The 17,410-nt window shown below is 31.0% G+C and overlaps 2 protein-coding genes across 2 annotated transcripts; one reads left to right on the plus strand and one right to left on the minus strand.

The window, feature by feature from the left end:
* Positions 1 to 6,322: 6,322 nt before the first annotated feature.
* Positions 6,323 to 11,569, plus strand: LOC137932716 (hsc70-interacting protein-like). Its single transcript, XM_068776370.1, has 9 exons — positions 6,323 to 6,379; positions 6,481 to 6,681; positions 6,949 to 7,034; positions 7,390 to 7,601; positions 7,788 to 7,897; positions 8,209 to 8,368; positions 8,611 to 8,802; positions 9,361 to 9,514; positions 10,346 to 11,569. The coding sequence occupies exons 2-9, from the start codon at positions 6,497 to 6,499 to the stop codon at positions 10,420 to 10,422; spliced, it is 1,176 nt and encodes a 391-aa protein (XP_068632471.1). The 5' UTR covers positions 6,323 to 6,379; positions 6,481 to 6,496; the 3' UTR covers positions 10,423 to 11,569.
* Positions 11,570 to 13,692: 2,123 nt separating this feature from the next.
* mRpL38 (mitochondrial ribosomal protein L38) lies at positions 13,693 to 16,945 on the minus strand. The gene is made up of 4 exons (XM_068776521.1): positions 16,678 to 16,945; positions 16,040 to 16,605; positions 15,137 to 15,295; positions 13,693 to 13,972 (listed from the first exon to the last, which is right to left on the minus strand). The coding sequence occupies exons 1-4, from the start codon at positions 16,857 to 16,859 to the stop codon at positions 13,698 to 13,700; spliced, it is 1,182 nt and encodes a 393-aa protein (XP_068632622.1). The 5' UTR covers positions 16,860 to 16,945; the 3' UTR covers positions 13,693 to 13,697.
* Positions 16,946 to 17,410: the final 465 nt, after the last annotated feature.

Raw genomic sequence — 17,410 nt, forward strand, 5'->3', positions numbered from 1 at the left:
AAACCGTATTCGAATTAAACTTTTAATTCGACCTTTTATTTTAGTGACATTATGGTAGCCTATTGAACAACAATAATATTAACGTTGTCGTATAGCAAAGTACAGTACGTTTCATGGTAATGTTGCCACTGCCTAATGGGATCCGGAATGAGAAAATCTAAAAAAGAATCAGGGTAAATGACTTCGCAGAACAAGTCACGACATTAAATCAACAGGGGAAATGTGCACTGGCAAACGTAGTATTGTCTCTTTCACTACGTCTCCCATTAGTCCCACGAGTCATAGAGAATTGAGGAGTGACATAAGCAGTAAAAGAACGCATATTATGGTCTATGAACCATAGACAAACTTCTGCGAAACTGAATGTGTTTCAAGTAGTCTCAATGCCAAGGATGAGACAGAAATAAATAAAGTATCAAGTTCCCATCTCTTGTGCTTGAGTTTTATGTATCGAACCTGAACAACTCATTATATAGATAAGCATTGGTCCAAGAGTTCTAAAAGAAGTAGTATTTTATACATCGAACCTATTGAAATAAACAGATAATCAAACCCTTTCAAAGAATTTGCTGTATGACCATCGGTATCAGACATCCGCGTGGCACGCTTACCCTGTCGTATAGATACAAAGATAAATACTGGTTTAAAAATTGCTTTATTCTGTCTGATATAAAAACAATGTATTGAATCTAATAACCCAAAATATCTAATGTACTGTGGGATACCGATTTTTAACTACGTCAGCTATATGAACGGTGACGCACAGTTCATACCAACTTGTCAAAATTTGTTCATGTTTACTAATAATTTAAACAGATATTGATTTAAAATATTTTATCAAATCATGTTAATTACCTAATGACCTAAAGCTACATACATCGTTAGCGTATACATCGGTAGCATATGAAAACGTATAAAATAAAAAGTAAGATTTCTATAAAGGCAAGAGATTTAAAAACAGACGATAAACGATTTTTCCTTGTCGCTTTTAATAATAATACTTTTTAACGCTCAGTTAAAACATACTGCGGTTATTCCTTATCATACAAATAATCCATAGCATCACTAACCGTTCCGTAGACATTTCTCGTACCTTAAAGAGACCGGAATCGTGAAACCATTTGTCAAATTAAATTTGTGCTGACAAGCGGATCTCGGATTTCAGATTAACTAATTACTCTAATTAATTAACAGACTTGAAAAGCGAAAGCTTTATGTAGTTATGTGTATAATTAAATTTAAAAAAAACTTTGGTTTACATATTTACATATGGAAAAATCGATTTGCAGAAATCCACTTAACTAAACTAAAATCTAACACCGAATTGAATATTATTAATTTCTTCAATATAACTATTAATAGTCTATGTACTCTACTAAAATTCTTTTATAAATTCTAACAAGAGAAAGCGTACTTCTTGCTAGTTTCTCGCTTTTCATTTTTTCATTCACACCACAATTGATACGAACTCGGATCACAAATATATTATAAAATTCCCTCGAATTTCGATAATAAAACTTTTTCATAAGTACCGATGGCTCTATTTCTCTTTTATTCCAACCCACCAACCAACCTTTTCTTTTCGCGCTCATCACTTTCGGCCAGATACGCTAATTTAGACATCATATTTAACTAACCTGTAACTAAGTAATTAGTTACAGGTAAAAGCCTTAAAGGTTTGAATGTGTAGCTTATTTGCTGTCAAATAATGTATGGCAAATAACGTAGTAATAACATAGTAAGAATAAAACATTTTCTATTAATTTAATTATTGTTTACTATCGGTTTCAGCAGAATTTTCACCGCTGGAATTTATAGGCCTGTAACATTCCTATAGAAAAAATAAATGAATTTATGATACTACAAATTGATTAGAAATAGGTGTGAAAGCCTTAAAGCTTTTTGCTGACAAATGAACTGCACGTTTATAATTTTCGAAGCTTTAATTAATATTACTACTATAACTAATTTCTCTGTATATATTGGATAAAAATATCCGGGACTGAATTTTTAAAGAATATGCGGTGTCTGCACTGATACCATTACAATCATTATATATTTTAATCATCGCGCTAACATAATACTGTAATCGAAAGGTACGGTGAATTTGTTTATAAAATGCATATTCTCTATTTATTCTTCCAAAATTAATCTCATCCCCTACAAAGTAATCCCTGTCCGATAAAACGAACTTTTGCCAAAGCTTTTTCCAATCCTCGAAACAGTTGAAATAGTCTTTTTCCGTTATATCTTCTTCGATTCGGTTTTTTATCCCCTAAATTAAGCCAAAACGGCATCCCCGCATTGGCGTTTTGAGTTAGTTGAATAGCTAGAAGTCGCACGGAGCCAAATCAGGCAAATACAGAGGTAGCGAAACGATAAGGGTTTTTAGTTCTTTTTTTTTAAAAAAGTGAGTCATTTTGGCACCAATCGAGACTTGATGCCTTTGAGACGCAAAAGATCCTTCAGAATTCAAACTTTTGACAAACGGACGCTAGGCAAATGCTATAGACAGTCTACCAACCTAGGCAAAAAATTTACCTGCCTTCCTAATGTCAGGGAGTTTTAATTAATAATTGCACTTTACTTTTTAACCGAAGTAGGATACTTAATATGTTTTTCACGTTATTATCCCAAATAAAAGAACATTTTGGAAAGTTCGTAATAATTTATATAGCCATAAAACATCAACATTGCATTTGAAAAATATAAAAATACTATTCAAATTAGTTCTTCGTGGTATTCAATAAAATAAATTAGGGTATGAAACAAGTATAATCAAGTATAATTCAAGCAGTGCTAATAGAACTCAATAAAACAAAATGTTGTAATTGTTAATTGCAAATTAATTACAAATTTTCAAAGCAACATGAAAGTGAAAGAAAGTTCATTGAGAACTGTTATAAAAAATGCGAAAAATTTTAATTATATTCGTTTAACGTTAGTACAAACCAGCAAAAAAAAATTTCGGTCACTTGAAAATATTTACAAGCTTGTTTAAAATATTACTAACCAAAAATATATAATCAAAATACAGAAAAAGAAACATGTAACCTTACGTCACACATGTAACAAATCCTTTTTTGGGTCTGCCTTTTGTCCTACACGTTTTCTTTAAACATATATCCTTTTCTATTAAAGCCTCAAGAATTATATTCGACTTCAGTAAATTTAAATCTTCTTAGGAGATAAAATCAAGAATTTCTCGAACATTAACATAAAAGCTTTTTTAGAATGGTTTCTGTAGTCAAGTTGAACAAAATGTTTATTTTTAAAGACAGGAACATACACAACTTTGTTTAATTCCAATAATTTAATTTACAACTTAAAATATTATGATTTTATAGTGCTGTTTAATTATGACAAACATTTCTCTACCTATTAAACTATTTTAAAAATAATACGCAAGTAGTATTTATTTTTTTAACAAGGAGGTGGACGTTGTTAGGGAAATATAAAGGATTTATATTTACATCGAAGCGCCCGACTTGAGCTGCCAAACGATCGATGATTGTTCGGAACAGGTACAATTTACAGCGAGTTTTACTTCTTGCCAAAAGGAAATAAATCATTCCTAATTTTAGTAGTACTGATTTAATTTTTAAAACTGATTTCTGAGTACTCACTACTTTCCAAAAACAAATTTGTTTTATTCAACAGTTATTAAAGAATTAACAATGCCTCGCATCATGGATAACTCTTATCAAATATTGCCAGTTATTAAGGATAGTCTTCATAAAAACTTGTAATCGCAACTGTCGGTACTTCAAGGGTTTAAGAAATGATTTTTAATCTGAAGCTTTCAAAAATTATTAAACAATAATTTAATATTTAGCATACTAAGTGAGGAACATGAAATAATTAAAACATTAAAATTCAACCCTCCGGACTCGTAAAATGTCAAAAATGTAATTTTTCCTTTGCGCCTCTACACGTTCTACTTAGTATGCTTTATGACGACATCCATTCCATAGACTAGCAGATTAACTTAATTAAATGCATGATACACATCTCGAATTATAGCAAATCGCTTTGTTAAAATGTATGATATTTTATTACTGTCATATTTGTAATACATATTTATTACCCTTTATGTTTTCTGCTTGTAAAGATTGCACATACACATAAAGATAACGTCATAATGACCATAGTCGTTAATAACATAACATAATATAATTTTGAAGTATTTTATTAACACTAATACCCAAGGTAAAATAAAACATGTATTATGAGTACTGGGAATAATATATAATTATATTTACCATTTACCAATATTCATATTTTATAATAACGTAACTGGACTTATTATCATATTGAAATAATAGATAATTAGTGTGCATCGATAAATTTAAAAAATCGAAAAGGGTCAATTAACCTTTGACTAGCATCATGATTAGCACTATCTAAGCAAGAATTAAAATATGTTGTGAATTCTATTCCTATCCGGTCGAGCCGAGGCTCCCCCGGGCGACCACGAGCTTCGCTTACCTAAAAGAGTTCTTAAACTAAGCGCTCTTTGGGTTCTGCCGCAGCGAAGCGAACGAAGCTGCGGTACAAAAAAGTATCTCAATTTTGTTTCGTTTATCATCGTTCATGTCACAATCTGTATTATTCAATAAAGTTTAAAATGTATATATGAATATATATTTTTTTAAGTACTCTTACAAAGAACTATATATAGTAACTAACGAACGATCCGACTGCCGCTTGCGGTGGGAATAGAGGCAGAGTCAAACCCAGGGCATTGGCCATTGCGTTGTCCAATGCAAATGCAATAGCCGATCAAAGCGACATATTAACACTATTGGTCCGCGAACTTAACTATGATTTTTTTAGTGCAAAAAACATTTTAAAAATCATTTAAAATGGATCCCAAAATCCCTAATTAAAGAACATTGTAAGAAATTATGGGATTGGCGCACAGGGCGGTGGTACCTTGATCTATTACAAAAGGTCATTCCACTGTGTGTTCACCGACATACTTAAATTAACTCATGTAGAGACCTCAGTCCGTCAACTGATCATGCCAGGCCATCCTCCAATAACCATAGCGTTCGTGTAACTCCCATGCAGGACTGACGCTAGCATTACATGCTGGGCCTTTGATGCACTATTTGCTATCGGAATCTCAACCATTCTGGCTGGAGTCTTCAACAGTAAACACACCAAATGGAACGCCAACACCATCAACGATCGAGGGAGGGCTTTTCATCTAAGTATTATGTATATTAATATAATAAGCAATTATTTATCTTCTAAGGCAACACAATATTGAATAAGTATGTATATTTTTAATTTGTGAATTTACATAATGTAAATAAGCAGCATAAAAAAATAATAGTGATAAAATCAAAGATGTCAACATATCCTCAAAAATTTTATTCCACTAAAATAAGTAAGATAGCCAAAAATTATTTTTCAAAATAGTTAAACTTAAGATGATGCTTATATTTTGGTTTGGGTTTTAGAAGTAAACTGGCAATTAGGGGTTTCCACTTAAAAAATATATCGATATATGTATTCGATATAAAATATCGGTACGTGACATCGATGTTTTCCGATATATCGTTTGAAAACACCGATATTTTTTTAATATCGAATATTTTTACAAAAGTTAGTTTATAAAACGCAAAGAGTTTGTTGTCTTTTATACGTTAAATATGAAAGTATAATCAAAACTAGAGTAACATATGAGTGTTGCTTTACTAGAATTGTAGTTTGCTCTAATACCAGTGGTGAGATGATTTATATATTTGTAAGCGAAACAACAAATTTATAGTTGAAATATTTTATTTATTGTATACTTATTACATATCTAATACTTAAAAACAGTAAAAAAAAATAGAAATTAAATACTAAGAAAACTTTCACTTTACTCATTTAAGACCAATGTTCTTTAGGCAGACTTTGTAGGAATAAAAGTTTACTTAGCCTTTTGCCTTTCATTATAGTTTACAGGTGGACACTTTTTTAACTTTTTATTATACAAGATGGCTCTTCTTACTTCAATTCTCCGGGTTTTCAGTGTTGATCGGCTAGCTGCTCTATGGTTCTGTGCTCGTTCGCAGATGTCACTACGTTAATGAAATTGATTCTAAATAGAAATCATTGAGTAAAGTTAAAATTTACTTCGGTTTTATTGTCATTATGAGTAAGCATTCGTTTTTTCAATCGATCCGATATTTTTAAAATATATCGATATATCGAATGAAAACAATATTTGTCAAAACATCGATTCAATTCGATATATCGTATGGAAACATCGAGTAAATTCGATATATCGAATATAAGTGAATATCCCTACTGGCAATACTTTCAGTATCGACGCCAAAAGAGAATATTCAAGAAGTCTTAATTAAATTTTCATTAATTTTTGCAAGTAAGGTTCTCCTTTTTTGCCAAGAAGAGAATAACTTTATTATTAAATTTTTCCCTTTTACGAAATTGCAGAATTATTAACTATTAAACTTTTACTAACAGACTACCGGCAATAAAGATGAGTTGCCCCTTCAATGAAGAACAGTTAGCGCAGTTGCAATTATTTACTGATTTATGCAAAACACAGCCTCAAATTCTTCATCATCCGAAGCTATCTTTCTTTAAAGATTTTCTTGTGTCACTTGGAGTCACAATACCGACTGCTACATTCGGCACAAAACATTTTGCTCCTTCTGGAGACGGGTTAGTATTTATAGCCTGTTACTGCTCTATGTAAAATTTATTGTTTTGTATTTCTTATAGCAGACATTTTGATATGAATCTAATATTCTCTCTCTTGATTACTGACTATAAAATCTTCATATACGTACTCGGTATAATATTAATGCTTAAATAAATCAGATGATATCTTATACTCATTTTATTTAAACAGTTTGACGATTGATATCTTCAGTTAATCCTGTCATATTAAAATTTTTCCACAAAGTGAAAAAAAAACTTAAATTTCAGAAATGATAACAAAGCAGATAATAAAGCACAGTCATCTTCCGAAGAAGAATCTGAAGTGGAATCAGATGTTGAACTTAATATGGATGGTAAGTTTTAAAATTTTCAATTAGAATGTTGGTAAATAAGTTACTACTTGATAAAAATTAGTCTATGCATTTGTTTCTAATTATTAACTTATTTGACAATGGCTAATGTTCAAAATATCATCAAATGAATAAACTAATCACATATATAACTAATTATGAATTAGTTATATATGTGATTAGTGCAGATGCATATGAGCTACGGTCTGAGCTTGTTTCTGTTCCTTCTGAATAGTGAAATGAAGTACCACCCGAGCACATATTCATTCCTTCTTAAAGGCAAGAAAGATGATATGATTTCACAGCGAAGAGTAAATCTGTTAATTAAAATGTTTTATTTTTGTTAACTAAAAAACAGGTGTAGTAGACGGAGATGCACTTGATGATAACCAGCTTATGGGGGATTCTGATAAGGAACCCACTGATGAAGAACGTGACCAATCAGATGAGAAACGTACAGAGGCTATGAAAGCTTTTTCAGAACAACAATTTGACAATGCATTAAAGTTGTACACAGAAGCTATTCTACTAAACCCACAGAGTGCTTTATTATTTGCTAAGAGAGGACAAGTTAGTACTACATAAATATTTATATCTTACACTTTGACAATTAAGTTCTTATCTATTTGTTACAATGTTTTTATTTATGACAACTTTTTATGTTAAGTTTATTATTTAAATAAAACGACATTTTAAAAATGTTGTTATAATTTAAAGGTTAAAATTTCTAGCTTAACCATAACATTATAATTTTAGGTCTTTTTAAAATTGAACAGACCAAATGCTTGCATTAAGGACTGTACACGTGCTCTTGAATTAAATTGTGACAGTGCTGCTGCATACAAGTTTAGGGGACGAGCCTACAGGTAATATAAATACATTAATTAATAAGGTTGCTTTTAAACATAGTGAAAATAGTTTGTCTCAATGTTATAAAATTATATAATTACTTATCCATTCTATAAAAAAAGAGAATAAAGTTAACAAGGATTATAATTAAAGACTCTTTTGATCTCTGTTTTTACATAATTAACTATTTGCCCTATGATGTGTAATTTAATTTTAATAAAATCATATGCAAATTCATGAAAAAAAGTCTCAGGATTAATATTAGTATTATTTATTACTGTTTTATGAAGAAAATAATAATAACTTTTTATTTTTTCTAATCTTCTAGATTGTTGGGCAAATTTGAAGAAGCCTCCCATGACCTTTGTGAATCATTAAAGATTGATTATGATGATCAAACCAATGAATGGCTAAATGATGTAAAACCCAATGCTGAGAAACTACGACAACACAAGCTTAGTGTGCAGCGTAAAAAAGAAGAAAAAGAGGTATTAATATACTAAACGAACAGTAATAGAAATTTGTCTTAATCTTACCAATATTGTTTTTACATGTTATACAGACAAAGTATTAAACCAAAATTATATAAGGGTATGTCTATTGCAGAAATATGCATAAATTTATATCCTAAAAATAATGTGTTTTTTGCATTGTTAAAATTACATTTCTCTGTTCCACTTTTGGTTTTACATTGTCCTAGATATTCTAAAAAATAATTAATTTTCTTTAGCATCGAGAAAAGCTTCGAAGACTCCGAAAGGCTCAAGAAGCACGTACCAAAGCAGCAAAAGCTCAGGCAGAGGAACATGGTACAAATGCTCCCAGTGGCATGCCAGGGGCAGGTGGCTTCCCTGCAGGAGGGTTCTCTACTAGTGACTTAGGCAGCTTTTTGATGGATCCAGAGGTTATTTCTACTTTCGAGGTTAGTGGTTTATGATGCTTTAAGATTTTAGTATTGTTGGTCATAGATATACATACATAAAGAGATGTAACTTCTCAGCATTCTTGGGATATTATATATTTTACCTTATGGATGTGGCAGTGTCTATCTAATTGAAGAGACGGTTTATTCATGGTTGACAACCATGTGCATTGAACTATCCTTATCTACACACAGTTTAAATGATTGTACCTTTGCTGCTTGAAATACTAATTTAATAATTAATTGGTGGGGGATAATGCTCTAAACAGTACAGCAGTAATTTTTTTTATACTACATAGAGTATGTACAATGAATCTGCTGTATTATACCCAAAGTAGATAACGTCATTTAAAACTTTGGTTTTCTCTAAACACACAAAAGTTTTTGAGCGAACATTCTTGCACAAACTTTTATTTGTTTACCTTTTAGTTTTTGCTTTAGCCCTGTAGATTTTTGACTCAAGTCTTCTTGAAATGTAAGACTACAATTACCTGCCTCTAACCCTCAATAAATAATGCATTGTCTTACATGGCGTTAATAATTTTTATTCTTTCTTAGGATCCTGAAGTGATGGCAGCATTCCAAGACATGTCAATAAATCCCAGTAATTTTATTAAATATCAGAATAATCCAAAAGTTGCAGCAGCAATTCAGAAGCTGCAATCAAAACTTGGTAAAGGTGGATCAGTGCCTTTTAGTGGTAGTTTTCCAGGTATGTGGTTGAAAATTTTAATGCCAAAATAAAACATCATATAATTTACATTTAAATACTTTTGTATGTGTTAATACACACAAAAAAAATATATACACAACCTTTTTTCACAATTTTGAAAAAACGGTTTATTTTCTATATCAATAAATAATCATTTTAATGGACTGCATTACTAGCAATGACTAGTATGAATTTAAAAATACTTGATACTTTTACACGAAGTAAGAGATACATACAATCAAAATTTAATGTAATTTTCTTTGAACTTGATATGAAAAAATGATATGAGCATCTTGAGAAACTTTAAAAACAGCTACTTTACTTTAAAAACAGACTTTAATTTATTATAGTTAATAACAAATGAAATTATTCAAATCCATCAGTTGTGCTTTAGATAATGTGATGTAACTACTGATGATACCATTTTTGTTGGCTGATGATAACCCACTTGTTAATAGGTGAGAATAAATAGTTGCCAAATAGATTTTTATTTATATTTCAATCTGTATTTTAATACTTAAAGAATAAATTTTAACTGTGCACTAATTTTATTTATTTTTAAATATAAATATAATTGTTGTTGTCATATAAGAAGTTAAATGATATGGATTTCATTATTAATTTTTTGGACTTTTTTAACACAGAATATTTAATAAAAAATTTATGATACACGATTTTTTCTGCACGATTTTCTTTGAAACATATCAACCGTGTAAAAAAGAGATGGGTGTATTAACTTAGTACACATTTCCTAAATGATCATCTCATCTCTACACAGTTATCAAAAGTGTTTACATTTGAGGATTCATTCATATAATTTTACTTTTTTAGGTTTCGGAGGGGCAGGTGCTGGTGGCACACCGGGCACAGGGCCTAAACCATCCGATGACGATGTTGGACTTGACTAAAGAATGTAGACTATTCAGTATTTAACCACTTGTACTATGACTTAATGCTTTTAATGTGTTTGTTGGCGTTTAGATAAATTACTTGGCAATTTTGTAATTAATGATCTACCTATGTAGGATAAATTGAAACTTTAATATACATAATGTCATAAGGTATTCTTTCCACTAAGTAATGATGCTGATTGACATTTGGTGGGTTTTTTATATTAAGGATTCTATTTATTACCTGTGTATCAGATATCCTTCCTGGTATATAACCTAATTGTATTCATTGTAAAATATGTGGTATTTCTTAAGGTGATAACTTTCCATACTTGTGAATATTTAACATACAAATATTTTTTAAATATTTGCTTTATGTTAATAAATAATCATCAGGATATCCACCTTTGTTGTTGCTATTCCGAAATCTAGATTATGGATATGCCTCGATTTGGGTCTCACTAATTATTGCTAATTACCATTACTATTTGATTCCATAAATCACCTCCCCAACTTACAAATAATTTAACAATTTTATCTACAAATATTTTCTTTTTCTCAATCAGAAAGTGAAATTCAAGTGATAATTGTTAGCTAAAATGATGGGCCTTATATTTATGTTTTTACTAACATACTTGGTGCATTAGAGCTAAAGCATTTTGGGTAGCGTGTTTGTAGCACAAGTGGTTAATCTGACTAATCAATATAATTGTACTTGTTACTTTCGTCTACTATATTCACATTTATTGATTATAATCATTATTATACACCTGTAATCTTTAACGACAAAACATCGAATTGTCGTTTTCAATGCATTTGTAAAATGTTGTGTTGTATGATGTGTGTTGGTGCCTAAAACGTGCTTAATACTTTTTAGACCTAGATTACATATTTTCTCTATAATATGATTTATTGTATTTACAGTGCAATACTTGTAAAAAGCGATTTGTCATGTCTTTGGAATTGATTTTTACAGATAATTAAATTCATGTACATCGGTACAATGTGTTGTTATAAAATAGAAGTTCAATGTTTAATAATTTATATACAAATATCGCTGGACCGTTATCAGATAGTTCTGCCAGCCAGCAAATAACCATGTAATAAAACTGTTTTTGAAAATACGCATTTCATTTTAAATAAATGGTCTTTTTTATTATTTTTATCCGTTTTATTATTAGAATTGTTCTTAGTTTAATCTTTTTATAATTCACATATTTCTTTCAGTTTAAAAATACATAATTGCTTTAGATGCAAGAGTGTATTTAACTTTTTTTTTAATTGGTAATAATAAATAAACCAATATTGTACATATTATTTGAAAATATTAATTATTGTTATTCATTATCAATAACCATTTTTAAAAGCTGCATCTTGATTTGCAATATTGTATATTTTTTTAAAACTTGCACATTCATACATTCTATGGCAAACTAAGCCAGGTTTTATTAGGTTGTTTTTATTTTTTTGCTGCCCAAAAGACGTTTATAGATTCTGGGGGTTTGAGGTGACAGAGCGTAGGGGGCGCCTAGCCTAAGATAAAATAAAAGTAACGAAGTTCCAGGGCTCCCGAGGGAGCATGGACACGAGCTGCTACATTCTACTATTTTAGCCGCCAGGCTCTTAGATCACATAGGCAGACGCTCCATGGCTGCCTGCTAGGTTTAGCATTAAAACACAAGAGCTCCATAGAGTGCTGAAAGTCGACTTGGCCGGTTGCTATTGCCTGGCTAATATCACTACTGTCATTTCGGAAAGCGTACTGGGAAAAGAAGCGGCGGAAGAGTGTTACCAGTGATGCTTCTATCTAATATGATCGGAGGCTGGCGTCCTCGGTTTCGACGTTTTAATCTTTCGTAGATTTTACCAAAAGTCTTTAGGAGACTAATGGCCCGACAGGACGTGGTATTTATTGGTTGTGGTTTTGGAAGGCTTCAAAAGCATGACGTCCGCACTCTTCCAAAATTCTGAACATTCTGTAGATCGTTGCCGCGTTAAAAACAAGAACCAGAATCTGGATTTTGACGGACGGGAAAAGTTAGGCCACTTTATTGGTGATACCATCCGAGCCTGATGCTTTACGCGGGCGTAAATTGTGGATGACATCCTCTACTTCGTCGCACGTGACCGAATCTATGAGCTCTAGAAAAGGGTCCCAAGAGCACCTTTCGACTACATGGTCCACCTTTAAGAGGTGGTTCAGATTCACGGATAGGAGGCAAACAGACAGATTGCATGTTTTGTGAGTGCACCAATGACGGTGTTGGCATCATATTCGCACGTGATGGATTTGGGATTGGCGTCGGTAAGGAATGGACGCTTGGCGAAGAGATTTTCGGACTTAGAGCCAATTGATAGTGGTTTTAGCCTCGCCCGGGCAACAGCCTAGGTTAGCGGCACCCAGGCGAAGTATGACCTGACGGTGGTCTCAATTAGGATTGTGAGTCCCCAAAACATCACTGAGTATTCTGCCCTTGACGATAGCTGTCAAGTACATTTGGCTAATGTCTTTCGACGCTAGAATGGCGAGTGGGTTTTGTAGGTCTAATAATCTCAGTTTATTTGGTCTAAGAGAACATCTAGCGTTCTCTCGATCGTTAATTTGAAGTTTCATCTGGTGTGCTTACTGTTAGTCCCCTGATGTAACGCTCACCCGCCGGATAGCAAATAGTGCATCAAAGGCTAAGCGGAAAAAACCAGCATCAGTCCTCCACGAGATATGCACGGACGCTATGGTCATTAGGGTGAGGCCTGTCGCATTGTGATATTTTCATAACTACTTAGGCAGTTTTAACTATATTGTTTTTTCTCTGCAAGTAATTTAAATCTACATTACTGTGAGAGATAGGTCGTTAAGTAAAAGTTTATCGAACGTATAAGAAACACTGTATTCAATATATTTAATCGATTTGGTTCTTAATTCTATTCTGGCTTGTTCCTACGTTTCTTTGTTCTTTGCTTCTCCGGTTTCAGTACTGTACAGTTTCGATGATGAAGGCTTTTACAGCTTCGTCTGACATGAGTTCACGGAGCGGAAGTTCGTCAACCTCAGACTACTTTATTTCGCTGCTTTACACATTTTGCGTAGTACAAATCGTGGGTGAGTGAACCCGCACAGGTCTGCGTGTGCACGTGTACTGTGCGAGCGAAATTGTACTAGGGATTAATGTTTGACGTACTATTGGTTGATTTAGCAATCCCCATATTACAATGCATTGGCAACAATCTTGTAATTTTTTTATTTAGTGTATTAAAACAACGTACTATATTAATATATTTATTTCCTAAATATTTTAAACATCATTAATTCTTCCCCATCCCAATCTTATTTTCTTCTCGTGTAATTTCAACCATGACGGCATATTTTTCGGTAACGGTTGAGCGTTAGGGAACCGTAAAGGTGGAGGTGGCGCTTTGAAAGGGTCTTCATTTTTAAGTTTCCTTAACAAATATTCTTTGTTAATTTGTTTGGGATCTCTGTATTTGTCCATATACAGGTTAAAAGGTTTTCTAAGCGGAAACCATTCTTGGGGCCTTATGTATGGTGGCAAAAAATCATATTCATAAACTAAAACAAGACACACAATTATAATTACATATTTATATATACACTTTATTAGGTTAAAGACAGAGTTTAGAACGAATTAGGTTAAATCATGCTCACACAAATTAAACCGATATACTTGTCTCATCTAGGGGAACAATATGAGACTGCAAATGTTGGTAGGATTGACTGCTCCTATCACCAATAGCATACCAAAGAATACTGACAATGATAATAAAAACTGTTGTAATTGAAGATAAATTTATATGTCAATAGCAAAACAAATATATTATCTTGTAGAAACAAATTATATTTTTCCATGAAATAATTTTGACTCATTTTTTTAAATATTGTTCAAAGTTAATGATGCAACTAAAACAAAATAAAAGAACGTTTTTAATTTAGTTATTAAGAAATAGATACTTCATCAAGACTGAAGTGCTATGGTTCAACGATACATGGTCACCATGAAACCTTACAAGAATAAGATTGATGTTCCATACTATAAATATAGAAAACGCAAACAAAGACGAGGGGCAGGAGCAGTCGTAAAATTTCGTCGCCATTTACACCAACAAGTTTGCATAGTTAATAATTACATCAGCAAACTATAACTAGCCTGTGTACAGAGTTATCCGTCCATACTTACAGTGTCTACCGATTTTTAATGCATAGCTTATTTGACAATATGATTTTTATACCTATTTCAAATTGCCCTGTATGAAGTGAAAACTTTGAAATTCCACTCAAATGTGACAAGCCAATGAGTTCTGGTAGTACAGAGTAGAAACAGATAGTAAACATTAATTTAAGGTGTAGTAATTGACAAAATGTTTTTTTTTTATTCTATCATCATATTATTTATAAATTCCATATGTAATACCTTATTAGCTATTGTTTTTGTGTTCTCATTTTATTGAGACAAAAAAACATATTTAAAGACAATTAAAAAATTACTGAAGCTTGCTATTTTTATGCAGATATTGTTTCATTGCAAAATGGTACATAAACCATGGTGCAATGATGATATAAAAAGTTTATTTATAAAGCCTAAAAGCAGCAGTTAGTATTTCTCATAAATACCTTCACATCTTTCTCTTCATGATAACACATTTTGCAGCTTATGTTAACCAAAATATAATTAATATAAATTGTATATATTACAAAAGATATTATTGAAATGAATACCTGGTTCCTTGGTGTTTAATACATTGTGAAAGAAATCCTTTACTGTGTGATCCCAATCACACTGATAGAAGGCTAAACCGCATGGTGTAATAAAATCTTGATACTTTTGATACCAATCTCTTGTCTGGAATGTTCTACCTTCAAGAGAAGAAGTGCTAACTGCAAAAAAATAATATTATAATTTCTTTTGAAAATTCAATAATAATTAGAATAAGGCAGATAAGAATTCAATCATGATTTTCTGCATTCAGTTCCTAAAATCGAATCTTTAAAATTATATGGTCTCTAGGTAGTTAGACCTAAAGTAAAACACTAGTTTTTATAGATTTTAGTTATATGATTTGTTTTTCTATTAATGATAATGAATTCTAGTATAGATTAAATTCAAACCAATATATATTATTGGTACACAGTAGTAATTTTCTATATTATTTTCAAATTATCACTGTGCCTTAGACTAATCTAAATAAAGATATCAAAAAGACTAAACAAGCAATTAAAATAAGTGACATACTCTTGGATATGTGTGTGTGACACTAACTTTGATTGGTTGCATTAATTCTTATTCAATAATATTACTGTTAAAAATTCAATAATGTAACACTTTGAATAAAAAAAAAACTTTTTGGTAATTGAACAATAACTAGCTATAAATATGTTTACTGGCACACATGTGAAAGTTACTTTTTTGTAATTTTTTTTAATTTTATTATAATTAATCATCAGTGACTAGGTATTATATATATGTTATATTTATATTTACTGTTCACTTGATGACATATTAATAAACAAAAAATAATGCACTATCACATAAACTAGTAATTTTAAATCCTGTATAGCACAAGGACCTAAATTGTGCTTAACTAATAGATATTTTTTAATATTAAAGTAAGATATACAAACCTTTTTCAAATTCAAATGAAATCTTCTCAGTCTGTTTATATAAAACAAACACATATCTATGAAATCCTGTTCCTTTTAGTGGGAAAGGTCTTAAATAATCCACAATGGTGTCACCTTTATCAATAAAATTTCCAGGGATATTAGCTACTAACCAATGAACATACTCTTTGTCATTCTCAGTAAGATGTCCATCTAAATTTGTTAAAACCAAGGTCCATAAAGTATTTTCGTTTGACTCATAGGTAACTGATGGTTTTGTCAGAGCCTCTGCCGGTTTGATAACATTTCCTGTATAAACAGGCATATTTAAATCGTTCTTTTGTTCATACTCTATTTTCAAGTTAACATAAGGTATAAAGTAGCCTTCTCCATACAGATGTTCAAAAATACTATAATGCTCAGCAATTTGTCTTTTGTGATTAGGTCCTAGTGTTTTTAACCACTCTTTTTTTACTTCTTCTAAATTTACTTTTAACTTATGGTTACGTGCAAGATTTTCAAGATCTTTATTATTTTTTAATTTTTTCACATGTTCTAAACGAGCACTTTGAATGTCTTCTGATTTTCTGAAATTAGAGAATAAACATATTTTATTAGTCCTTAAAAATTACAGTTAATGTATTACTTTATTAACATACTTCTCTTTGGGCAGTCCAATGTCTATCCTAGTCGTATATAATTCATCTCTGTAATTAAGTTCATCTAAACGTTCTTTTATAGTTCTACAAAATATTGGAGCTTTACCCCTGACTCGATGACCCAAGCGTATTTGTTCTAGTTGTATATTATGTATTATAGGTGTCCGAAATACGTTAAACATTTTTTTTAAATTCTATTACGTTAAATATTATTATTTTAAAATTAGGGAGTAAGCGTTAGGTTAGATTATTATGTCATAAGTACTTGTCTGTTATTGACATCTTTATGTTTAGTCTATAGTCTTTGAATAACGTTGCTCTGAATATTTATAAAAGTACACAGCACTAGCAAATCATCATCTCAAGACTTACACATGAATATATTAATATTTATAACAATCACATTAATATGTAATTATCTTAAATTATTAATAAAGTAGACTGTCTTAACTCTTATGTTAATTATGCTCCGACCGTATTGAGTTCTATTTCTAAATACTAATTTTCTTGTCAGCAAATATTACAAATGTTTGTAATTAAGCAGAAAATTATTGCAGAAAAAGTCTATTTTATAACAATTTTTTGACATACTTTCGAAATATAATTTTATTCCGTTAACATTCATTGCGTTTATTTTATTACTGGTTTCATTAAACACCGGTCAGTTCTCAAGTGTTATCAAAAAAATCCGTGTACTAAACACTTATATGTACATAAATTACAAAAGAAATGT

The sequence above is a fragment of the Battus philenor genome, unplaced genomic scaffold, assembly GCF_028537555.1.
Source record: "Battus philenor isolate CCGP_79_NKW_IND1 unplaced genomic scaffold, ilBatPhil1.0.hap1 SCAF_12, whole genome shotgun sequence".
Taxonomy (NCBI): Eukaryota; Metazoa; Arthropoda; class Insecta; order Lepidoptera; family Papilionidae; genus Battus; species Battus philenor.

Coding starts and splice junctions, on each gene's coding strand:
- mRpL38 (XM_068776521.1), bottom strand. CDS start 16,859: ATGTTTAACGTATTTCGGACACCTATAATACATAATATACAACTAGAA. Junction 16,606..16,677: donor ATTGGACTGCCCAAAGAGAA/GTATGTTAATAA, acceptor CTCTAATTTCAG/AAAATCAGAAGACATTCAAA. Junction 13,973..15,136: donor ATTAAACACCAAGGAACCAG/GTATTCATTTCA, acceptor GTCTTGTTTTAG/TTTATGAATATGATTTTTTG.
- LOC137932716 (XM_068776370.1), top strand. CDS start 6,497: ATGAGTTGCCCCTTCAATGAAGAACAGTTAGCGCAGTTGCAATTATTT. Junction 8,369..8,610: donor GTAAAAAAGAAGAAAAAGAG/GTATTAATATAC, acceptor AATTTTCTTTAG/CATCGAGAAAAGCTTCGAAG. Junction 8,803..9,360: donor AGGTTATTTCTACTTTCGAG/GTTAGTGGTTTA, acceptor ATTCTTTCTTAG/GATCCTGAAGTGATGGCAGC.